This window comes from Egretta garzetta, unplaced genomic scaffold, assembly GCF_000687185.1.
Source record: "Egretta garzetta isolate BGI_Z169 unplaced genomic scaffold, ASM68718v1 scaffold30, whole genome shotgun sequence".
Lineage (NCBI taxonomy): Eukaryota > Metazoa > Chordata > Aves > Pelecaniformes > Ardeidae > Egretta > Egretta garzetta.
The window spans coordinates 3,556,690-3,578,910 of record NW_009258383.1 but is presented as its reverse complement, the minus strand read 5'-3'; the positions used below and the strand labels follow the sequence as shown (position 1 = coordinate 3,578,910).

The 22,221-nt window shown below is 41.3% G+C and overlaps 1 protein-coding gene across 1 annotated transcript in view; it reads left to right on the top strand.

Moving 5' to 3' along the window:
- Positions 1 to 19,754: 19,754 nt before the first annotated feature.
- Positions 19,755 to 22,221, top strand: part of CALCR (calcitonin receptor) — a 72,565-nt gene continuing 70,098 nt past the window's right edge. The window contains exon 1 of the mRNA XM_009641860.1: positions 19,755 to 19,802. Within this exon, the coding sequence (XP_009640155.1) occupies positions 19,755 to 19,802 (48 nt within the window). The remainder of the gene's footprint in view (positions 19,803 to 22,221) is intronic.

Genomic DNA, 22,221 nt, shown 5'->3' with positions numbered 1-22,221 from the left:
GGGGAGTTCTGCTAAGAAGGAACCCTGCATTGCTCAGTATCCAGCATCCAGCGCAGCTCCAAAATTGTGTCCTCACTTCATTGGCTTTCCTTTGAAAGTAAAAGCTGAAATGCAAATGCAGCATGATGAGAGTCAAAAATACAGCACTAAATATATATCATAGATTTTCAACACATCCAAAGAGAATTTTCCTAGAAAAAATTCAAGGTCCCTTAATAAGCAAATGGGGTTTTAGTCACTTTTGTGTATCTGCTGGTAACTCCTTAACTATCTCACCAGAAGGGAGAAACTTGATGGCTTTCTGATCAATAGCTATAGAAAGAAATTAAAATAAGATGCACCTTGTAGAAAGATGCAGTAAGCAGGCCCTTTAGGTAACTATATTCACAACGGAAAGACTGATCAAATGTACATCTTAAAATAGGTAAGGTTAATAGAGATTAACGTCTACTGCTGACCTGTTTCTAATTTACTGTGTTTAATAGTCTATTATGTTACTAAGATAGAAAAGTACAATGAGATTGCTGATAGGATAATAACACCTTTAGAATGAATTACTTATCTGGAAATACCACAGAAGTCAGGTCCCGTAACTGCAGGCGCTGCAGGAGCTCTCAGCTGACCAGTACAGCAGTGTGCAAACACGGCAAATATGCCACAAGGCAACACCAGTTCACACGCAAGCTGAGCACCAGTCTTGTACCTTTAATGTCATTAATTTCAGGAATTACCCTAAATGGAGAAGGAGGTAGATAAAATCTGAGTAAAACTAGTAACATTTAACTGAAAGATTCGTTAAGTGTTTTGTTGGATCAACAGAAACATTTAAACGCGTCTATTCTTGAAATGTCTTGCTCACATTGTCTCTACTTAAGGGTATAATGCAGGACTGCTTGATCACATCTAGACCAATATTATATGCAATCATAACTACCTGACTAAAAAAATAAGCCTTGGTTATGCAGGAATACTTTTCTATAAAGTATAAGACCTGCACTTGCTGTAATCAAAACGGAATTTATTCCTCTGAGTTCAAAGGGATCAAATTCAGCTACTTTTATCTGAAAAATAAATAGGTTCATTCATGTATTCCTTAAAAATTATTAAACATTGCACAAGTTATAGTACAGGTAGAAGACAAAAATTCAAATGCTAGTCTTTAATGGAAGCCTATAACTGTCTGCAAATCTTGTTTCGCATTTTTGTGCTTAGCATTTATTTAAATCTGTAAGAATTGGATATTTTCATGATGGACATATATCTAAAAGAATTCACACAGTCATTTTCATCAACTCCTAGGGCCAAATTGTACTGCAATGCCTAGAAGTTCAGTACGTAATAAATTCAGCTGAACTAAGCCAAGTGTCTTCCTCTGTTCTTCACAGAAAAGAAAAATAAAAACCCGTATAATCACTCTGTTTCAAAGGAGATGTGAAAAAGCCCTAATCTTCCAAGCTGAATCTTTATTTTTATCTAAGCTTTGCTTCATGTGTTTTGCTTTAATCAACAGTGTTTCATCACATAGAAACAAACTTTTTCTAGTCTTTCAGCTAGGAGGTATTAGTCAAGATTTACTTGGTATATATGATATTTGTAGCTTAAATGATAGCCTAAATTATATAAGACAAAAAGGAAATGTAAAAACAGTTAATTTTTTAATGAAAACGAACAATTTTGTTATGATACCTGGTTAAGGACTAATACTCTCCGCAAAACTCAGGGACTGAAATATGATTGCATAGGGTTAAGGTTCAGAGCTTTGGCACCATTCTAAGGTACTTGGGGCTTTCACTAGGACCAATTTTGAAAAGGCAGGACCACTGATCGCACCACCTTGCTTTCTATACCAAGACAAAACACAGAGGTTTTATTTCATATGCAACAGAGTGCCTTTAGTTAAACATCCTGCAGAATAGCACTGAAGCTCTGCCACCCTGGTACACAGACAAGCAACCACTGCCAACCCACCTTTGATCCCTGAGTAGGCAAAGAATTTAAGCAGGGAAGAGTCCCATCCAGTAATAGCAGTGAACAGCATGCAACGTAGACATCCATTGACCTCAGGGAAGGAGACATCAGATGTCATCAGAAGCCACAGCACCTTCATGTGATGGAGCCTGCCTAACTGTTCAGAGTGTAGATGGCCTTCAGCTACTGATCTGCTGCTGCCCCCAGAAAGTCTATGGCTGCATAGGTAGAATGGGATAGCACTCATAATGTGGGGCCGGGTAGACTAGGTCAGTCACTTCAATAAGCTAACATAGGAAACAGCAGCCTTGTGTACTATGCCTGTGTCTCCTGAAATATGACCATTGTAAACTAGGTTAATGCTGTGTATTCCTCTTGAAGACAGGGACATTTGCAGTATTAGGATAACGAACTGCGTTGCATCTTTTTGGCTGAGTCATCAGCTTAAGGAGTTGGTTCCATATCTGTTACTAGAAGCCGTGGTGGTGACTGGGAACTAGTGTCAAGAGCTCCAAGCATCTGGCTTCCGACCGTCATCTTCCATGACTTATGCACCTGAATTGCCCTGTGGAAGCCTGGTGTGTTGTTATTTGGCTTTAACCCAATCTTTCTGATTAAGCAAAAACAGCTCTTGCCAAGGATTCTCATTTATGTGTGAAAACCCTCTCCTAACTTCTGCAGTTTGTTGGCCAGAATGCACTGCTGATCAGCATAGAGTACAAAGGTGATAGAGGTGTCTATAGATGTGTAGTTCCACCTCACCCCATCAGATGTTGTAGAGGGGGAAAAAAACACCCTACAACTCCATTGACATGGATATACTGGAGCAAGCCCAACAGAGGACCATGAAGATGATTGAAAGACTGGAGCATCTCTCATATGAGGAGAGGGTGAGAAAGCTGGAGCTGTTCAGCCTGGAGAAGAGAAGGCCTGACGGGATTTTTTTCAGTGTGTATAAATACCTGACAGATAGAGTAAAGAAGATGGAGCCAGTCTCTTCTCAGTGGTGCCCAGTGAGACAACATAAAGTGAAACACAGGAAATTCTGTCTTTTACCTCAACTTGGGGATATTTTGATTTGCTGTGAAGCTTATGGAGCTTGTTCTAGATGAAGTGACACAATTTTTTTATCTGAGTCAATGAAAAGTCCAACAGGGACGTACCCTGCAGTTTTCCAGAGTGCTCAGATTTCACCCCTCATTTCTACCAGAGGAACTGTGGAAAATTTTCGTTGCATTTAATGGAGTTAATCCTGATTTATATTGGATAAGGAGCAAGATGTGGTTCACTGGTCTCTGAAGAAATATTGTCTGAAGGCAGATTACAAGTTTGAGCCACTGCAGTAGCTATTTGTGTCGTATTTATATGTCCCATTATATATTTCATTGATAATTTTGTTCTTTGATAGTTGCATGTTCTGTATGTACCCATTGACTTGAAAACCAGGTAGAACCTGAGAGTTACATTGTTACATAGTTACTAGTAGAGAACAATGAGCATTTAGTTCTTGCAAAATATTAATCTCATTCCTCCCTTCCTTCTCAACCCACTGACCATCAGCTAGCAGCTGCTTCAGCTAGGAGGCAAAATACATAATTGATTAACAAAAGGTATCTTAAAATCTTGATTGTGCAAGACTGCCTGTTTCTTGGCAGGAACCTTGTTTGGTTCCTCAGTACCTGGTAGGACAGAACCTCATTCTGGACGAGGAACCAGCTGAAGGGCTTCTCAGGTATATGACACAAACGTGACATTTTTTCATCTTCCACCCAGACCTGGTTTGGTACATAACCAAGAGCTGTGGTACATAGTAATTCTGGGTCACAGACCATGCACTAGACCCCACCAGATCATAAGTGAACTTTCTGAGCTTTTTTTTTAAAACAATGCATTTTTATTCAGTTGCACATTCAGTCACCTAAGGTGACTTCAAAAACTGTGCGTAAGGTCTTGTGGCCAAAATTTACCTTACTTCACCAAAGTTTTGCTGGGATTTGATAAAATTGAAGGAAACTGGACTGTCATCTCTCCTTGTGGCCAAAATTTACCTTACTTCACCAAAGTAGAAATTGACTGGGCAGTTTTGCTGGGACTTGATAAAATTGAAGGAAACTGGATTGTCATCTCTTTGTGTGCAAAAAGTTACACAATTGCTAATCAAATGTAAGACTAGAGGCATTACTATTTGGCTGAAGTCTTCTTGGCATTTGCCCAGTGAGATCACCAAAGTTCCCAGCTGGAAGGGATCTCATTCTGCAGTGCTTCCTGTTAAACACAGAGTCCATCAAACACACCCGTACTGCTGCTTGCATGGTCAGCAGCAAAACCTCCAATGAATAAGCTCACTGCATCATCTGAATGACTTCAGCTGTTGGACACCAGAGCCTTGTTTCAGCAAATCAGTTAAATAACATTTAAAAATGGCATTTAAAGCTAAGCTTGCACTTAGATGCTGTGTGAAGCAGGGATTGAGTGTAGTGCATGTCAAAAAGACGTATTTCATGCGTCTATTGAGTCGTGTTCAAAGCACAGAGTATGAGCATAGAGTCTCCCTTGTGGTATTGCAAAAATGTCCTGCAGACATTTTCAGCAGTATTTCTGCTTTGGTTTGTGGTCAAGGAGAGAGTATAGCTCGAAGGGAAAGTAACTTTGCTCAAGTAAAATCCAGTGAGACAAAGGGAGAGTGTTTCCTGCAAACAAGGCCTGAGTACAGCACAAGAGAGAGAATGGGCATTCTCACTACCTGGAAGCTATATTGGTGGAAAACAAACTGAAATAGTTCCAGCAGAGATTTTCTAGTACTCAGTGAGACTTTTTTTTTTCTTTTGCGTGAAATAAATAAAAGGGCTTTGTCAAATCTTTTCACTGTGATGGCCTTCTCTTATGCAATGACATTATGGTCGTTGCCCTGAATGGAAGCTAATGGCCTAACCTAAATATGTCATAGGCACTTGATTTTTAGAGTTGTCATTAGCTGGGTTTGAAAGTAGGTCACAACGGACAAGTGTCACAGTGGACAATCTGAGCTTTTCCTTGTAATCTTTACTGAATACTAATGCCTTAAAATCTGTACTATTACAACAAACTATATTAGTGGAAGAAGTGAATTGTCTTAAGGTGTTTTATGCTACCTTTAATGTCAAAGGTAATGTTTATAGTTCATTTCATGTACACATTTTATTCCATATCTTCTACGTTTCCTGGCAGAATTCATGAAAATAAAGCCAGGTTTGTGCTGCTAATGATCAAAGACCAAGTTAATGATCCAGTCATAGGTATCAAAACTTTTGAGCCAACATCTGGCTTCTGCTGGGCAAAGTAACACTGAGAAAAGACCAGGATTCAAGATCTGTCCATTAGCTGGAGTGGCATTGGCAGTGCTGTACCAAAAGATGGTTTTACTGGACGTAGATCAGACCACACAAGAAGGAAATGCTATTAAACCATATTATGCTATCTGGAAAAAATAGTTCATTATTTGATTTTGGACCATTATTTTAACTCAAATGTCAAATAAGCAAGCTAATCTAGTAGAATTACTCAATATAGACGAATGGCTGGGCAAGAGTTCTACTTAAAAATTCAAGGAGCAGTTGTTGCATCATAGGAGCAGCATGGTTTTTTGGATACTCTCCTGTTACTATCAGCATGGTAACAACAGATCAATAAAGTAATGATTGTCATAGGTAAAACATTCCCAAACAGCAAAATCCATAATTCTGCCCAACTGTCTTTCAGCACTGCCCATATTATGATAAGTAGAGTTTCAGGCATTCAGGACTGGCCAAGAACCATTAAAAGTGAGAGGTTGTTATTTTATACCGGTTGTGCTAAATTAAAAAATACATAAAGGTATTCAGCACCACGTACCATTCCCATGGCCAGCAGCTGTTCTGTCTATATTGCAATGTTGTACCTAAACGAGGCTGCCCAAGAAGGATGTGTGGACTTAGTCATTCCTTGCATAGCAGCTGTTAGAACTGTGCAATGTGAATGCATTTAATCCTTTTTATAGTGGTTCTTTCAGAACTCACTTTCCACAGTAGGGTTTGGGGAGTTGTTCATTTGCTTGGGATTTTTTTTTTTTTGCTATTGGTGTTTTTACTTTTTTTTTTTTTTTTAAGCTGTTTTCAGAAAGTGTGGGATTCCTCATTGATTGCAACTGAACCTGGATTACTGACTCCATTCATTAAGAGGGGAAATAAAGTTGGGTGATTCAGGCATGATGTGATCCCTGGAGTAGAAATGTATAACCAGAGGTCAATATGCCTAGCCTAATTCTATAGCAAAGGGCTGGGGATTTTGGAGACACAATACAGCCAGCTAGATACACTGTAAACTTTTGAGTTAAATTCCACATGGGTGTTCTACCAAATCAATATGGAAAGCAATTAGCACAGTATTCACTGACAGTAAACTAAATGGATGTTGCACCAGATTTTCTGTCCTCCTATGCTGTGGAGCTTGGGCTGTCAGTATAGGACTGCATTATGAATATATTTAAAGAAGGTGGGAATAGTATCTTCTGGAAAAAAATGCAGCTGGAAAAGGAGATAAAGGATAATGGGAAAGTATTGAATATAGGGAAGGGAAGGGAACTATGACTACAAGGTCTGGAGGAAGAGGTTTTAGGACATACAGCCATGGAAAAGCAAGTTCTGTTACTCGTGTCTTTGCTGTGAACTGTACTCTTAAATAGGAACAGTCAAGATGTTTTTCCACAGGTGAAATATCAGCTTATTCGGCAAGACTCATTCTACAAAAAGGTTGCTTTTGTACACCCCTCCATTCCTTCTGTCTCAAAAAACACTACCCATTCACTGTAAGATCCAGGCTACAGAGCTATGCAAACAACAACTTGATTTTCCAGTGCCAATCCTGCTTCTGAGCATATTTGTTGCTTTATGGTGATGTCTTCCTCTATTAAAGCATTGCTTTTTCTTTTCTTTGTAGCTCTGTGAAACCCCTGCTCAAATGGGATCAATGAATGAGACTACAAAGTGGTATTATCTTGCTCATGCTAATACCAAATGAGTTAATAAAAACCACCAACAATTAAAATATGAAGGGCATTTTTCTCTTCATAAAGAAAAAGAACATCCAGATGCTGTTTGCAGTCTACAAATAAAATACGTGGCTTTTACATTGCATTTTTGCTTGTGTATGTGCAATGTGTGAGCTATATGATACACAAAACTAGATCTTACTTCAAGAAACCAGAGTTGGGCCTTTCACTACCTCAGTGAAGGCAGCTATTTAAGTACAGTACAGAAGATTCAAAATGAAGCCATAATTAGAAATATTTAGATTGTTTGAGAAAAATATTCTTTAGGTGCTTTTTAATTTGGTTTTGCCTGAAAACATAACTTCATAGAAAGGTCAAGTGCTTCATCAGGATGAATACTTGGCAAGCTTTAAGCAAAAGCTACAAGCTGCTTATAAGCAAATAACAGCCTGAACTCTTTGCATCACCAGAAGGCCAAATCAACACCAGAAGAGCAAAAAGCCTCAAGACACAATCTCTACAGATCTCATAAGAGCTAGGCTGTGTTCAAATCCCTACCTTTTGAGATTTTATACAGCTCTGCAGAAGCTTGCACATACACGCACACATGCATGCACACATGCTTGGATTCAGCGAGACAGTCAGGATGTCAAGCAAGGTCAGCCCTAGCTGCTGTTGAATAGACTACGCTGACTTCTTTCCAAAGCCATTAGAAATCTTTTCTAAATCTCAGCGCTCATCCAAATAGGCTTCCCTTTTGTCCTCTATCTGCTATATAACGTACTTTCCATATGAAGGCATTTTGTTTGGCAACGTGATTTATGGAAGAGGCCATCTATTATTTTTCCACATGAAGCTTTTGATCATGGATGGATATTTGAAGCTATTAACAGCACAGACAGGCTAAAGTTTTAGGTCTTTTTATTCATTGCCAGGGAAATAAATACTAAAGTTGGCAACCTGTGGTGTAACAGGAAAAATCTTGCTGAGAATTAGAGACTACTTCCAGGTTTTTATTTTGAAAAGCCTTACAAATAGGCTGCTATATTGGAGGAATTTATTTTCCTGTTTAGCTTTATCATTTGTGGTCCAGGTTATCCTTTGTCTCTGCAGCTGGATTTGGTAGGAAGATCTGGGGCAACCCTAAGCTTACCTGTTACATACTTGTCCAAGTTTTAGCTCTATGGGCTAAACTGAAGAACAGCCCTATGGCACCTGCGCAGGTCTGGGCTGTGCTCAGAAATGCCAAACTGACTCTATATTTTCAGCTGACTCGAAACTTGGAGGCTTGTCCTCATTAATGACTTCAGCTGTCATTTTGGGGTTGGTTCTGAATTCCTTAGGTAATGGAGGCAGAAATTCAGTTCAGCAGCCCCGGTGAAGTAAAATCCTGCTAAAGACAGGCTTTGGACAGTGTATATCAAGATTTTACCAACAGCAAACCTTGGCATAAGGAAGCATTCAGAGTTAGTTTTGGCAGCCTTAAGAAATACATTATGCTGTAAGTGCTCATAAATGGGCTTTGACTGATTTGCTTGAGAATTGCAATGGCCCCAGAGGCTTTCAGTCCTAACAGCAGAGCAGGTGGGAGCCAGACCAACATGATGCTTTGCCCATGGTGTGTCTCACTGGCCCTGGCTAACAAGATGCTTCAGATCAGGCCCTGCTCCCCACCAGTGCCTTGTCCAGCACAAAATAAGGCCATGCGTTACCTGTCTGACTAGAATCTCACATACAAAATAATGTGTGAAAGGAAAGCAAAATCAGATAAGCAAATGTGAAATAATTGCAGTAATAGCAATTGGGACAGTCACAATGCCAAGAGGCCAATAAAAAGATTTGTATTTCATGTAACAGGTTCTGAGAAGCCAACATTGGTGCCAATGAATCAATCTCAAGCTATGCCATTTTCCTTTCCAAGGGGGATAGGGTAGCTTCCCAGTGCTGTCTCAGAACCCTTAACATGTGTAATGGAAGAAGGAAAGCCCAGGGCTTGCAGTGTCTATGTTGCAGCTTCTGCTGAAGGCAGTGAGAACTTTGGTGCTTTGGAGGATTCAACACTGAGATTACCCCCAGTGTAGTGGGCAGCAAGAACAAAGTGTCAGTCTGTAATCTGTGAGAAACAGCCCAAATTCTCATTGTTGTCCTCAGATTGTAGGATAGGAAGAGATCTTCAATAAACGCAGCTTAATACAAGCAGAGCTTCACTAACTGCTCAAGAATTTATTCACAGTAGCTCATCTTAGCAGAAAGATGTAACCAAAGACCTACAGATCCAAAGCCTGTGCTCTGCTCTTCCTGGCTGGGAAGGTTGTGGTGGAAAGGCTTGTTTCTGTGTTGTACTGGGTTCCTCCTGCATCAAGATTTTTCTTTTTTTGGGAATATTATGTCCGCCTCTGATCTGCCAGAAAATAAAACCTTCTCCTATCGACCTGAACACTTGGTTGCCAATAAAACTTCTGTGATAGGTGGTTGGCCATTGATAGTCACGTGCATTTAGGATCTGTGCGAGGCCTTTGCTGAGACTCTGAACCTCAGAAGTGGTTATGATAATTCTTCTGCTTATTAATATTTATGAGCAGAGGAAGAGCTCACCAAAGCTGCTGTTGGTGTGGTGTGGGGACTGGCAGCTGATTTCCCCAAAAGGTCAAAGTTAATGTTGGTAGCAAGTAGTGACAGACCTTTCAATTCATAAGGCATGTGCACACATTTCAGCCACCACCTAACTTAGCCATCTCCTGGCCTTGTTTTCTTGCAAATACCTTGTGTCTCACCTGGATCCAGCTGTCACTCTGGGACACCTGGATGAACTATGGACTCCAGACTGCAAGCCTGGAAGGACATTTGGGACAAAAAAGCAAGGCTTTTTATAAAACTTTCTAGGAATAGTGTGAGTTACACCAGTAATGGCTTCTCTCACTGTTCAGGTGATTCCCATTCCCTCATCTGTATTCCTTGCTAATCCACTCTACAGAAGAAAAGAGGAACCATAAAGAAAACACTAACCTTCTCCGTGCAGGTCTCTGCAAAGACCCGTTCCCCTCTTTGTTCTATGTGTCTGTCCCCTATGAAACTCACCTGCCCAATTATTGCTGAAAATAAATTTCTTCATGTATGTTAGCCTGCAAGTCTTCCACAGAATTTTAATTCAAGTGGCTAATAGCTACCTCTTGGTAAAATGTCAGTTCGTAGTAATGTACCATATGTAAATTGCCCTGTTGAATGAATATGTAATGCCATAGTGAGCAATGTGTGGATTTTTCCCTAACTGAAACTGGAAATTTAGACTGTTATGTTCAATCTAACCCTTTATTGTAATGATGTCGTAATTCCTGACAGGGACAACACAGTATCTAAGCCCTACAGCTGTGATATTTAATTAATCTGTAATAGTGGGTGGAAATCTGGTTTTACTGACTTACCTATGTCTCCTTATATCTGCATCATTCACTACATCATTATATCTTCATTCATCATTACATCAGTAATGATGAATACATTTGTAAAAATAGTTTAATGCAATGAGAGCTTTGGGTCATTTTTATTGTAGTGTAGGTGTGGTAATAGAAATATCGCTGTTGCAGTAGATATAATAGTTTAAGAGCATGGGTGAAGCAAGATTTACCAGCAGAGGTAATAACTCTTTAAGTAGACCGACTGCTGTATCTGTAAGAGTTAGCCAAGACGTCAGACACACAAAGCCTTCTTCAGAGACTCTCACAAGAGGGCTTGCAGGCCTCAAAGCTTCTTTCTATCAGGGCATTTAAAATACCCTGTTAGATACAACCCTTCCAGATCAATGGTGACATATTCTGACTTCAAATCATAATCAGGATTTCTATTCATTCTTAGCAGACCTACTATAAAATTAGAACCAGACTCAAGAAAAAAGTATCAGTGTTTCAACACAGGCTCATTTGTGTAAGGGCAGAAATGAAACCTCCATCCAGCTGCAGCATGGACTATTCTGCTGCCAAATGGCAGCAAAATGCTTTAAATGTGTGTCATGTGCATTTGATTTATAACAATCCACTCACAGGATTTTTCACACTTTATATGATTAGTATAAAAACAGTGACATAATAAGAAAGTATAACATTTTTCTTGGGGTTTTGCCCGCCCCATAAAATATTCACTTGCTTCAAATAATCTATAGGAATGTATGGTTACAAAAAAAAAAAGGACCGGTGAGAGTTTGCCTGGGGAAGGATCGAATGGGAAACTGGGAGGGAATTGGCTACAAATAAATGTTAAAGAACTAATTTTCTTTCCAGTATATGCTGCAGCCGGAAGAAAATTTTAACAAAAATCTCAATATATGGAATCAAAAAAGTATTGATCCAAAAAAGTATTGAGCCAAGAGGGAAGAATGTTATGTATGAGACTGCATTCATCCAATTAGATTAAGACTCATCCAATGCGATACAGAAAGAATTTGGGAACTGGAAAAAGGAACACTCTTACATTCAACCTGTATCGTGCAGTTTTTCTAGCTTCTCCCTAACTCTTCATGTGTGCTTCCAAAGTCCATCCAGATCTGCCTTGTCATTATATTCTTGTTCCACTGAACTCAAATACTTGTTAGAATGTTTTTAAGTGCATTGACTGGCATGTTGTGGTTTCACCCAGCAGGCAGCTGAACACCACACAGCCGCTCGTTCGCTTCCCCCCTCCCTCAGTGGGATGTGGGAGACAGAAAAAACCCCAAACCCATGGGTTGAGATAAAAACAGTTTAATAAAGCAGCAGAGGAAAAGAATAACAGTAATAATAATAATATAATAATAATAATAATAATAATAATAATAATAATAATAATAATAATAATAATAATAATAATGATGGTAATAGAATATACAGAATATACCAAACAATGATGCACAATGCAATTGTTCACCACTTGCTGACCAATGCCCAGCCCATCCCCAGCAGTGATCACCCTCCCCCTGGCCAGCTCCCCCCGAGCATGATGTCCTGTGGTCTGGAATAGCCCTGTGGCCAGTTGGGGTCAGCTGTCCTGGCTGTGCCCCCTCCCAGCTTCTTGTGCACCTGGCAGAGCAGGGGAAGCTGAAAAGTCCTTGACGGGTGTAAGCACTGCTCAGCAACAACTGAAACATCAGTGTGTTATCAGCATTCTTCTAGTACTAAATCCAAACCACAGCACTATGCCAGCTACTAGGAAGAAAATGAACTCTATCCCAGCCAAAACCAGGACACATTTTCTGTACATAAGGCCTAGGCTGCACGTACAGTCCAGTCAGGATGCCGGTCCAGTTAAAGTCATACTGTAACCATGGAGGTGGCTTTTTCCTTAACTCACAGAGTTTTGACTGAAGCTGTGTAATATATTTCAGTTTATTTAGCAATATTTATTTAGCTCTACCCCTCACAATTCTCATTGTAAATTATACTAATATTATTGATGTTAGCCACAAAGCTTATTTTGCAGGTGATGACAACTGTGAAAACATTTCTCTGAATAAAATAGAACTATAGATTCAGATTAATTCAAAATATCTGCTTTAATTCTTCAGGCTATGCAAAAGGCTATAATCTGACATAAATGTGTGCAATTCCTTTGAAGTCTTTGCTCTACAGCAGGGTAGTATTCATCCCAAGCTTCTCAGTGTGTTCAGGCTGCAGTGTACCCAAGATTAGATAATTGCATACTTACTCATTTTACAAGCACTGCTGCAAAGCTCTCCAAAAATTGCAAGCACTTTTGAAAACACCTTTCACAGCTTTGCCTAAAAGTTTAAAATTATACTGTGCTACTATGTGAGATGCTAAACCACAGCTTCACAGTGTAGCAAAATGGCAAGGAAGTGTTCTGCTTATTCCTGCAGTGTGGTTCTTTCATCTATCTCATGGGAGACCACTCGCCAGAGCTGCTTCATTACAGAATCATAGAATCGTTTAGGTTGGAAAAGACCTTTAAGATCATCAAGTCCAACTGTTAACCTAACACTGCCATCCCACCACTAAACCATGTCCCTAAGCACCTCATCTACACATCTTTTAAATACCTCCAGGGATGGGCACTCAACCACTTCCCTGGGCAGCCCGTTCCAATGCTTGACAACCCTTTTGGTGAAAATTTTTTCCTAAAGTCTAATCTAAACCTCCCCTGGTGCAACTTGAGGCCATTTCCTCTTGTCCTATCGCTCATTACTTGGGAGAAGAGGCTGACCCCCACCTCACTACAGCCTCCTTTCAGGTAGTTGTAGATGGTGATAAGGTCTCCCCTCAGCCTCCTCTTCTCCAGGCAAAACAACACCAGTTCCCTCAGCCGCTCCTCATCAGACTTGTGCTCCAGACCCCTCACCAGCTTTACTGCTCTCCTCTGGACATGTTCCAGCAACGCAACGTCTTTCCTGCAGTGAGGGGCCCAAAACCAAACACAGGATTCGAGGTGTGGCCTCACCAGTGCCAAGCACAGGGGCACGATCACTTCCCTGCTCCTGCTGGCCACACTATTCCTGATACAAGCCAGGATGCTGTTGGCCTTCTTGGCCACCTGGGCACACTGCTGGCTCATATTTAGCTGGCTGTCAACCAGTACCCCCAGGTCCTTTTCCGCCAGGCAGCTTCCCAGCCACTCTTCCCCAAGCCTGTAGCATTGCATGGGGTTGTTGTGACCAAAGTGCAGGACCCGGCATTTGGCCTTGTTAAACCTCATGCATTTGGCCTCAGCTCCTGTAACTCCTTTAATGCTTTACTGTCTTTCATTTCATAAAAATGTTCAGCCTTTTCTGAAAACCTTCCAGATAATTCGGCTTGCATATTACTGGAGTCCCAGGTAAATAATTCTCATTCAAAGCACATTTCTTGTAATTTTTGTTCTTTCAGAGTATACTTATCTCTGTCGTATTACCCAGTGTAACAACAACCATTTTCAGTTTTCTCTGTGGTGTGTATGATCACATTGGCTGCTCAGATACGTAGTGTGGGGGCTTTTCAAAACTTTGTGATTACTTGAAAGTAAACATGACAAGTTTGTAGCTACTTTCTGTTTCTTTATATTTTTCTCTAGTTTATTGGCAAGGATTTGGTTAAAGGGAAGCCTAAGGTAGAATAGCCCCTTCTTGTTAACTGGTTTTCAATGGGAAAATGAAGCATCAAACATTGCAGCTCCCATGTAATGCAAATGAATCAATAAAGTAGATTTATTTGGTCACTTGATCTGTGTAGTTCTGAAATTGCCTATTTGCCATGGCTAATAGTTTCAGTTTGTTAATGTAGCACATACTCAGCTCTACAAGATGCGGTTCACCATCTCCACCAGGCAAGCTAATGGAGATTAATGGTGATCTGCCATTGAATAGTCATCAACAAATGAGAATTTGGCTCCCTGATAGTGACTTTGTCCCCAAGGCTACCAAAAGGAATGAGATACGATCCAGCAAGTGACCTAGATGCCTGGAATTTTCATTTAGCAATGCCTTTAGGTGCCTGACACCTGAAGTTGAGAATTTGGAACCTGTGTTTCTCAGGAGATTTTCATATGAAATCTTTGGCAGGGTTAGACAAAAGATCAAGGAGCTGTTTAAAGGTAACCAGTAGGGAATACAGGAATGCAAGACACTAGATGTGTCTTCTGCCTTGCCTCATCTTCGTAGACACTTGACTAGAAGCTGTAAGGAGGCATGTTTCTCCGCCTAGGACTGACGGTCACCAGCTTTCTGGCATATTAGGAAGAACTGAGCAGAGCTCACTATTTCCCTCAGAAATGTGGCTGCCAGGAGATCCTGGTGCCAGTTTAACCATTTGCAGACCATTCCAGGCTAATGGCTAGAGTATGTGCTTGGGAAATAGGAGGGGCTGGCTCTATTCCCTTCTCACGCGTGGGGATCACACCCATGGTATTTCCTTTGCCTGAAGGGGCTATAGCTACAGTGCTGGTCTGTGCAGGACCTGGGATTATAGAGGTGTGATGTATAGCTCATTCCTGGCCCAAAGCAGTAGCCTAAATTAGCAACCCAGGGGTAAAATGTCCAGGTGGGAATGAGGGGACAATTTTAATACTTTCCCCCAGACTATCTGCACATTTGGCAACACAAGCAGACCTGCAACCTTCTCCCTGGATCCAAATTCCCTAAACACTCAGCAGCTGGCTTGCCCATATTTTGCCCCAGTGCCTCTGCCATGTGTTTCCCTCTCCAGCATTAAGGCAGGCAGAGTGGGTTGGCGCCCTTCTGTGCTGAGTGGCAAGGCACTCCCTAGGAGGGTCTGCAAGCCTCTCCACAAGTTAACGAATCCTAGAGACCTTGGGGTTGGAGATGGGTACACAGCTTTTCACCCTGAGAAAGCTGCATGGGGTGGAAAGCAAGCCATCTAAGGAACTTGCAGCCAAATGAGGAGGTAGCAAGTGAATTTTCAAAGTTTCTGGGGGTAAGACGATGACTGAGAAAGGTATTTTTGTGTCACACTTCTGTACTTAGCTACAACCCCCATAAGGCCTGTTTTGTGCCATGAAAACCGTTTATTTCTGCAAAAGCATGTTGTGGTTTAACCCCAGCTGGCAACTAAGCCCCATGCAGCTGCTCGCTCACACCCCCAGTGGGGTAGGGGAGAGATTTGGAAGAGTAAAAGTGAGAAAACTCATGGGTTGAGATAAAGACAGTTTAATAGGGAAAGCAAAAGCCACACACACAAGCAAAGCAAGGAATTCATTCACTGTTCCCACAGGCAGGCAAGTGTTCAGCCATCTCCAGGAAAGCAGGGCTCCATCACGTGTAAAGGTGACTTGGGAACAGAAACACCATCACTCCGAACATCTCCCAGCTTTCTTCTTCTTCCCCCAGCTTTTTATGCTGAGCATGACATCATACGGTGTGGGACATCCCCCTGGTCAGTTGGGGTCAGCTGTCCTGTCTGTGCCCCTTCCCCTGCCCCAACTTCTTGTGTCCCCCCCAGCCTGCTTGCTGGTGGGGTGGGGTGAGAGGCAGAAAAGGCCTTGACTCCGTGTGAGCACTGCTCAGCAGTAACGAAAACACCTATATTATCAACACAGTTTTCAGCACAAATCCAAAACACAGCCCCATACCAGCTACTGTGAAGAAAATTAACTCTATCCCAGCCAAAACCAGCACAAAGCACTATTGTGAAAGATGGCATTGCAGAATTATCAGAGCAGAATAATTAAATGAGAAGGTTTTTTCCAGTTCTTCCTCAAAAAGGCCTTTCTTTCTTTCTTATAATTTCTTCAGACCTTGGCAAAGAAATGTTGCTCTACTGCCCTCTTTTGAATATTCCCCTTATACACTCCTTTCTGAGTAAATTTGATCCCCCCTTGTTGGCCTTGTGCAAATGGCTGTGGGTTTTCCCACCTTCTGGGTAGCCCAATGTTAATTGTAGTTGAAGCCCTGTTCAGCTTAGTACTGCAGCTGTAGAAATCAGAGCCAAAAGAGTTGTCTAAGTAGGATGCTGTGCTCAACCTCAGATGAGCTTCAGGACTAATCCCAGTGTGTCAGTGGTATTACTATAATAGCTGAAGCAGGAGGAATATCTTAGCACATAATGAGCTATGCTACATTTATGAAGAAAGAGAGAACAATATTCTAGTTTAAATAACAGACAGGGATTTCATATGTAATTATTATAAGCCACAGAGAGTAAGGAATTAATACAATCATGGAAAAGTACTGGGCTTTAGCAATGTGCTTATAATTAATCACTAAATAAGCATGTTCTAAAACTTAAATGTGTGAAGCACATTATATTACCTTAACATCAAGCAAGGACATGGCTGGACTTAAGGAACAAGGATAAATAGTGTAGAAACAGGAATCAGGACAGCACTACGCTCTCCACGGGGCTGCTCTGGGCTGTCTAGCCACCCTTTGGCTGCAAGCAGGCTGTCCATGGGCAGTAGTGCCAGTTGGTGTAAAAAAAGTGATAGTTCTAGAACAAGAGACCCAAACCCCAGGGCACTTGAATGTGCTGCTTTGCATGTCCCAGCTTGCCTGCCATGTCATACCTGGACCTGGATTGCTGGGGATGGGGGCACAGCCCTGGAGATGCTGGTCTGTTCCTCCACCCAGAGGCTGGCAGGGTCCATCTCTCAGGGCTCCTCTTCCTGTGAATCCTTCTGCTTCTCTGTTGTTTCTGCCCTGCCCATTGACCGACACTTTTAACCTGCATGTACCTTTTCATTTCGGCGTGATCATCATCCTTGATCCAATACTGGTGCTAACCCACGTGTGATGTAGTGCTATGGGCCATTCTTATGGTTAAGGTAGAGAAAAGCCACTTCTTAGTCGGGGGCTTTATACGAGGATTGTTAAAATATTGTTGCTCAACAGTTGTTGAAAATATTGTCACTGGAAAAGACTCCTGTGAAAGAGGAACAAAAAAGAGGTGCTGGATTTCATGTAGCATTTATGTAACCATTCCTGTGGTTAGAGCTGGCTAGAAGAAGACTAGAAATATCAAGACTATGTAAGATGTTAGCGTGGGAAATAATTCTTACCCATTTACTCATACGTAGTATCATATGGCACAGTCATCACAGTTAACAGAGGGGGAAATAATGTGTTAAATTTTTTACAGATGGCTTTTTTTTAATTAGGGGAGACAGGAGCAAGAAACATTTTAAATAGCTCTTTTAGTACATAACAAATGTTAACAGAATCTCACGAGGATAAGATTTACCTGCAGCTACCACTATAATCCAACATAGAACTGCAAGCACTCCCAGCACAACGTACAGGAAAAGTAGATGCATCGCATGTAACTTCAATTGCTATTGATTTTGCTTATCTGTTCTAGGTCACAATATGATCTCTGTGCCATTTGTGGAAAGGGATGTGTATTTTAAAATTGTCGACAGTTTGTAAGGCAAAGTCCTTCCTTTGCCGGCTTTTTCCCAAATCGCTATAGATGCAACAGAAGCGATGAGGCCAGCAAGAAGAATAGAGGCACCTACCAGACTGGCTTTACACCACACTATAGAACACTTTACAGTACAGTGAGAAGCTGTATGAACACCATATTCGTGCTTGTATGTCTCATTGCACAGCTGACCAAGACCCGTTGTTTATAGGCCCATGAGTATTTTTGGCAGTTTTGGACCAATACACACTGTAGTGAATAGTCTGGAAGAAGATGCAGACAATTCCGGGCATTTTCCTCTGATCTAGCTATCCAATTTTTGCTTCAATTGAGTTGTCTACCATTGCTGATCAAAGACAAATATGTGGCAGGCAGCGTAATTACATGTTATTTCTCTGTCATTTGCCTGTCCCATTACCTCTGGCATGTCAGAATGGTTCTGGCAAGGCTCAGACAGTAATAAGGCTACTTCTTGTTAGAGGCAAATCCTCTGAACCCTCTTTTCCATCACTTTGTGTTTTATGTAATCTCAGTGACACATGACTTGCAGTGCTCCAATTTGGATCTGGTAGGAGATTACATCCACATGTGCTACATTGAAGTGGAAGTGCCACACCTTTATTACATTTTAGGATTACATATTTCTACTTTAGATGTGGACAGTTACAACTGATCTCATATTTTCCTTCCCCTCTGAAAACAGGTGACCTTCCAGACCATTTCAAGATGAGAAAAGCTGTTACAGTGCTGTTGCAGAGATAAATGTTACACAAGTGATTGTGTTGCTCACTACATGTCAAATAGATGAAGCATCCAAGGCCATGTGCCTTTTTCCCATTAAATTTCTGGGTTTCAGATATGTAGGGTGCTCACAGGGTAAAAATGCCTCACTCTTAGTTTTTAAGCTGTCTGAAAAGTAAAAGTGTGTGAGTGCTCACTGTCTTACTGTGGCTGGAGGTGATCTATAGGCGTGATGCTCAGCCCATGCACCACTAGTGGTCCATGAGACATCAGAAGGCACTGTGTCTTGACAAAAGCCATGTTTCTCACTCTAATGCAGAAGTTCCATTTTTTGTAAAACTAAAAATGATGTGTTAATGCAAAGAGCTTTGCTTGCTTGAACTCCCACAGCTGTGAAGCAATACATATATACGTGGTGACCCCATGATATTTTTCCCAGAAAGGCCAGATGCGTGTTGATTTAGGAAAAAAGAAAAGAACCCAAAAAGCTTCCAATCCAGTTCACTCCAAACTTGTGGAGTCCTGTCCGTGCTCTGCCTCTCTAGTACTTTGTGTGGCTGAAGCAGTCGATGGCCTGAAGGTTATGCTGCAGTGTGTCTATCTGCAGCCCAGCTGAGCTAGCTGCCTTAGGGACTGTGTAATCCATGGTGGTGTTCCCAGTTTCTCCCTCTTTTCCTGTCACACTTGTTCACTTAGCTAGAGGTTCCCCAGCCCCTGGCTTTCTCTAGCCCCGTAAATATGCCTTTTGAGCTGCCATTACACTTGTCTGCTAACCAGACCTTTCTGGGTTTTTTAGGTAATTTTTAAAATATCCAGATTCTTCATAGCTCTGCAGCCATATGTGTAGGTTAGAAGCAGATGAATCAGGACAACCAAGGTAGTTTCAGCTGGCAAAGACACAGCGGTCAACCCAGCTCTGCTGCTGGTGACACAGTAACATGGAGCTGTACCCCATGTCAGCTGAACTCTCCACCAGGGATCCATGGAAGAGACCAAATTAAAAGCGTACTGGCCTCCAGTGAAGTCAAGCATGAGCACATGCAAGGCTGGGGCTGCACACACGCACACAGAGTCCACCTGAAGTCTAAAAAGACGCTCATACACGAAGACAAGGAATTCATCTTAACAAATAAAGTCTAATACTGTTTTTCTGTTGTTTAATTCCCAGAAGGGTCAGCTACAACGTGTCACTCCAGGAAGACTCCACAATGAAAAAAACAACCCACATTTGCTTCTTACTGGTCATCCTTCTGATTGTAAGTATGACAAAAGTGAACTGCTTGTGACACCTGCCAAATTCAAGTTTGTGGTGATGTGCAGAAAAATAAGGAGTACTGAGTTATATTTCTTATATGCATAGGTGAAGAAATTCGTTCCCTTACTGATAAATTTCAAGATAAGGTTAATAAAGTTTCTGAATAAGGTATCTCATAAAGTTTGGAACTTGAACCTATTGTTTCTTGGTGAGAGAAAACTGCAAGTCTGAAGAAGGTAATGCATGTGATTTTTCATTTCTGTGTTCTACAGGCTACAAGATATCAGTGACAGGGAAACGTAGGTGTTTGAACACTTGCTTAACACAGTTGTGTGAGACAGACTGACTTAATTGTGGATTTTCACTGTTTATAGTTACTCTGCTATTAGGAAAGCAACTGAAATGGAAAATAACAGTATAAAGTTTAGTTATTCAGTTCAAATGCTGTTTTCAACTGTTTAATATCAGTATTACTGTTATTTCAATGTACGCAACGTGGCTGAGTCACTGTTGTTCTAAATACGTAGCAAATTCATTTCTACCTGACTAAATACCTCTCATGTAAGTTGAATGCATTCTCTGATCTCTACTTGTGAAACCTCAAATTATTAGCAATTATCATAAAATTGAAGATATTACAGGTAGTCAGAAATGAGAATACTGCCCGGAGCCTCAGTTACTGAATGGTGAGAATAAGTCTGAATGATGCTACTGGGAACAAACACCTCCCTACCGCGGTGTGGTATGAGTAACTTGCATGCCAGATGCCACCTTAGTCCTCAGTCATTTATCTCTTGTGTTCCTGAAGAAAGCTTTCATTCTTATTCTTCTTGTGTTTTGTTCATTAGCTCCTCATGCCCCTCTGCTTCTCAGCTTCTCTTCCAACACCTGATCAGGGAACATTTGTGTGCATCTCGCCATCAGCTCCCATCCTTTCTGGATATAACTTGTAGAAACATGGCTAGAAGACACATTGGGAAACAGTAGAGACCTCTCCCCCTAGTTTGCCTGTTGGGTTGTGTCTTCTTCTTCCAGCCTAGCATAACTTGCCCACAGTGCTGTTTGACACCTATGTTTATGTGGATAAAAAGGAGGGAAGGAAAGCAGAGAACAGTAAGATAATGATGGATAGAAGGGGGCAAAAAGAAAACAATGAAATGATATCATGGAGAACCCAGGAGAACAGCAAAGAACACTTCACTTTAGTAAAATACTGAATTCATAGTTCAGGATTAGGACCCTCAACCAAAGAAGAGCTGGAGAGCAGGAGAAAGACCGGAGGAGAGCTAACACATTTCTGCTAAGTTGGTCTCAAAAGTAGTTAGTCCAGGATTAGTTAATGATTGGAGGAATCATCCCTGTGCTTGGCAAAAGTCTTCTGCCTTGAGGTGTATCAGAGTATTCTGATATTTGTGACCTTTTGTGGCTGTTACGCATAGCCCTGCAAGGGATGCATGTAGCAATGCACTGGCTGGGACATCATGGTCAGAGGTCTCTCTAACCAAATGGCCTGACAGGGACCAGCTTCCTTCTGGGCTTGAATCCCAGCGGATCTGCATAGCCTAACAGGGGCTTTGGCAAAGAACAGTGATTCTTCCTATAACAAGCCAAGGCTGACAGAGGGAACAGTTCCAGATCATTTTTCTTTCCCCATCAGATGACAGAACTGTAAATATTCTGATAGCTAAACAGCATTTCTGACTTTTTGAGGTGCTCTGACCTACAGCATGAATTTGTAGGTCAGCCCTTGAGGGACTGAGCTGATCCTTGCTCTGCTATCCACAAATCTTTTAAATCTCCCACCTGTGGTAGCATGCGTGCAACATTAGTTCTGTGCTCATTCCTAGTACTCCAGGGCTAGGATTTCTCTAAAAAACTCTGCAGTGAGATCGGTTTCCCCTTGCTTTTAGAGATCTTTGCACCAGAGGGCTCTCAAACTTCTGACCTTGATGGATAACTTAAGCACAAATTTCCATACATTTTCACTGGTCCAATGTCTGTATTCCTTTCTTCCCCACTGGAGTGGCCATACTGTGATCTACTTAGGCACCTCCTAGATTAATTTATCCAGTAAGGGAGAAACCACAGTCATAGAAGTAGACCATGAACAAGCTCTGTTTCCTTGACGTCGCTTGCCAGAAGACTGCTGTTAGATCACGTATGAAAAATATTTGGCGTCAGACTTCTTTCAAAAAATTTCCCCACCTGTAGCTGGTTGAAAACATTAATTTTTTACATTTTATTTGTGGTATGTAATAAGGAAGGGTGTCTTTCTTTCTCTTCCAGAAAGACTGTTCCCATTCTGTTGGTCCTTTTAATCATGCCTCAGTTCCCAGACCTATGAGTCCCTGGGACTTAAATGTCAGCCACTGTCTGAGGTTGAGGAAGATATAATAATCAAATTGATTTGTAACACAGGG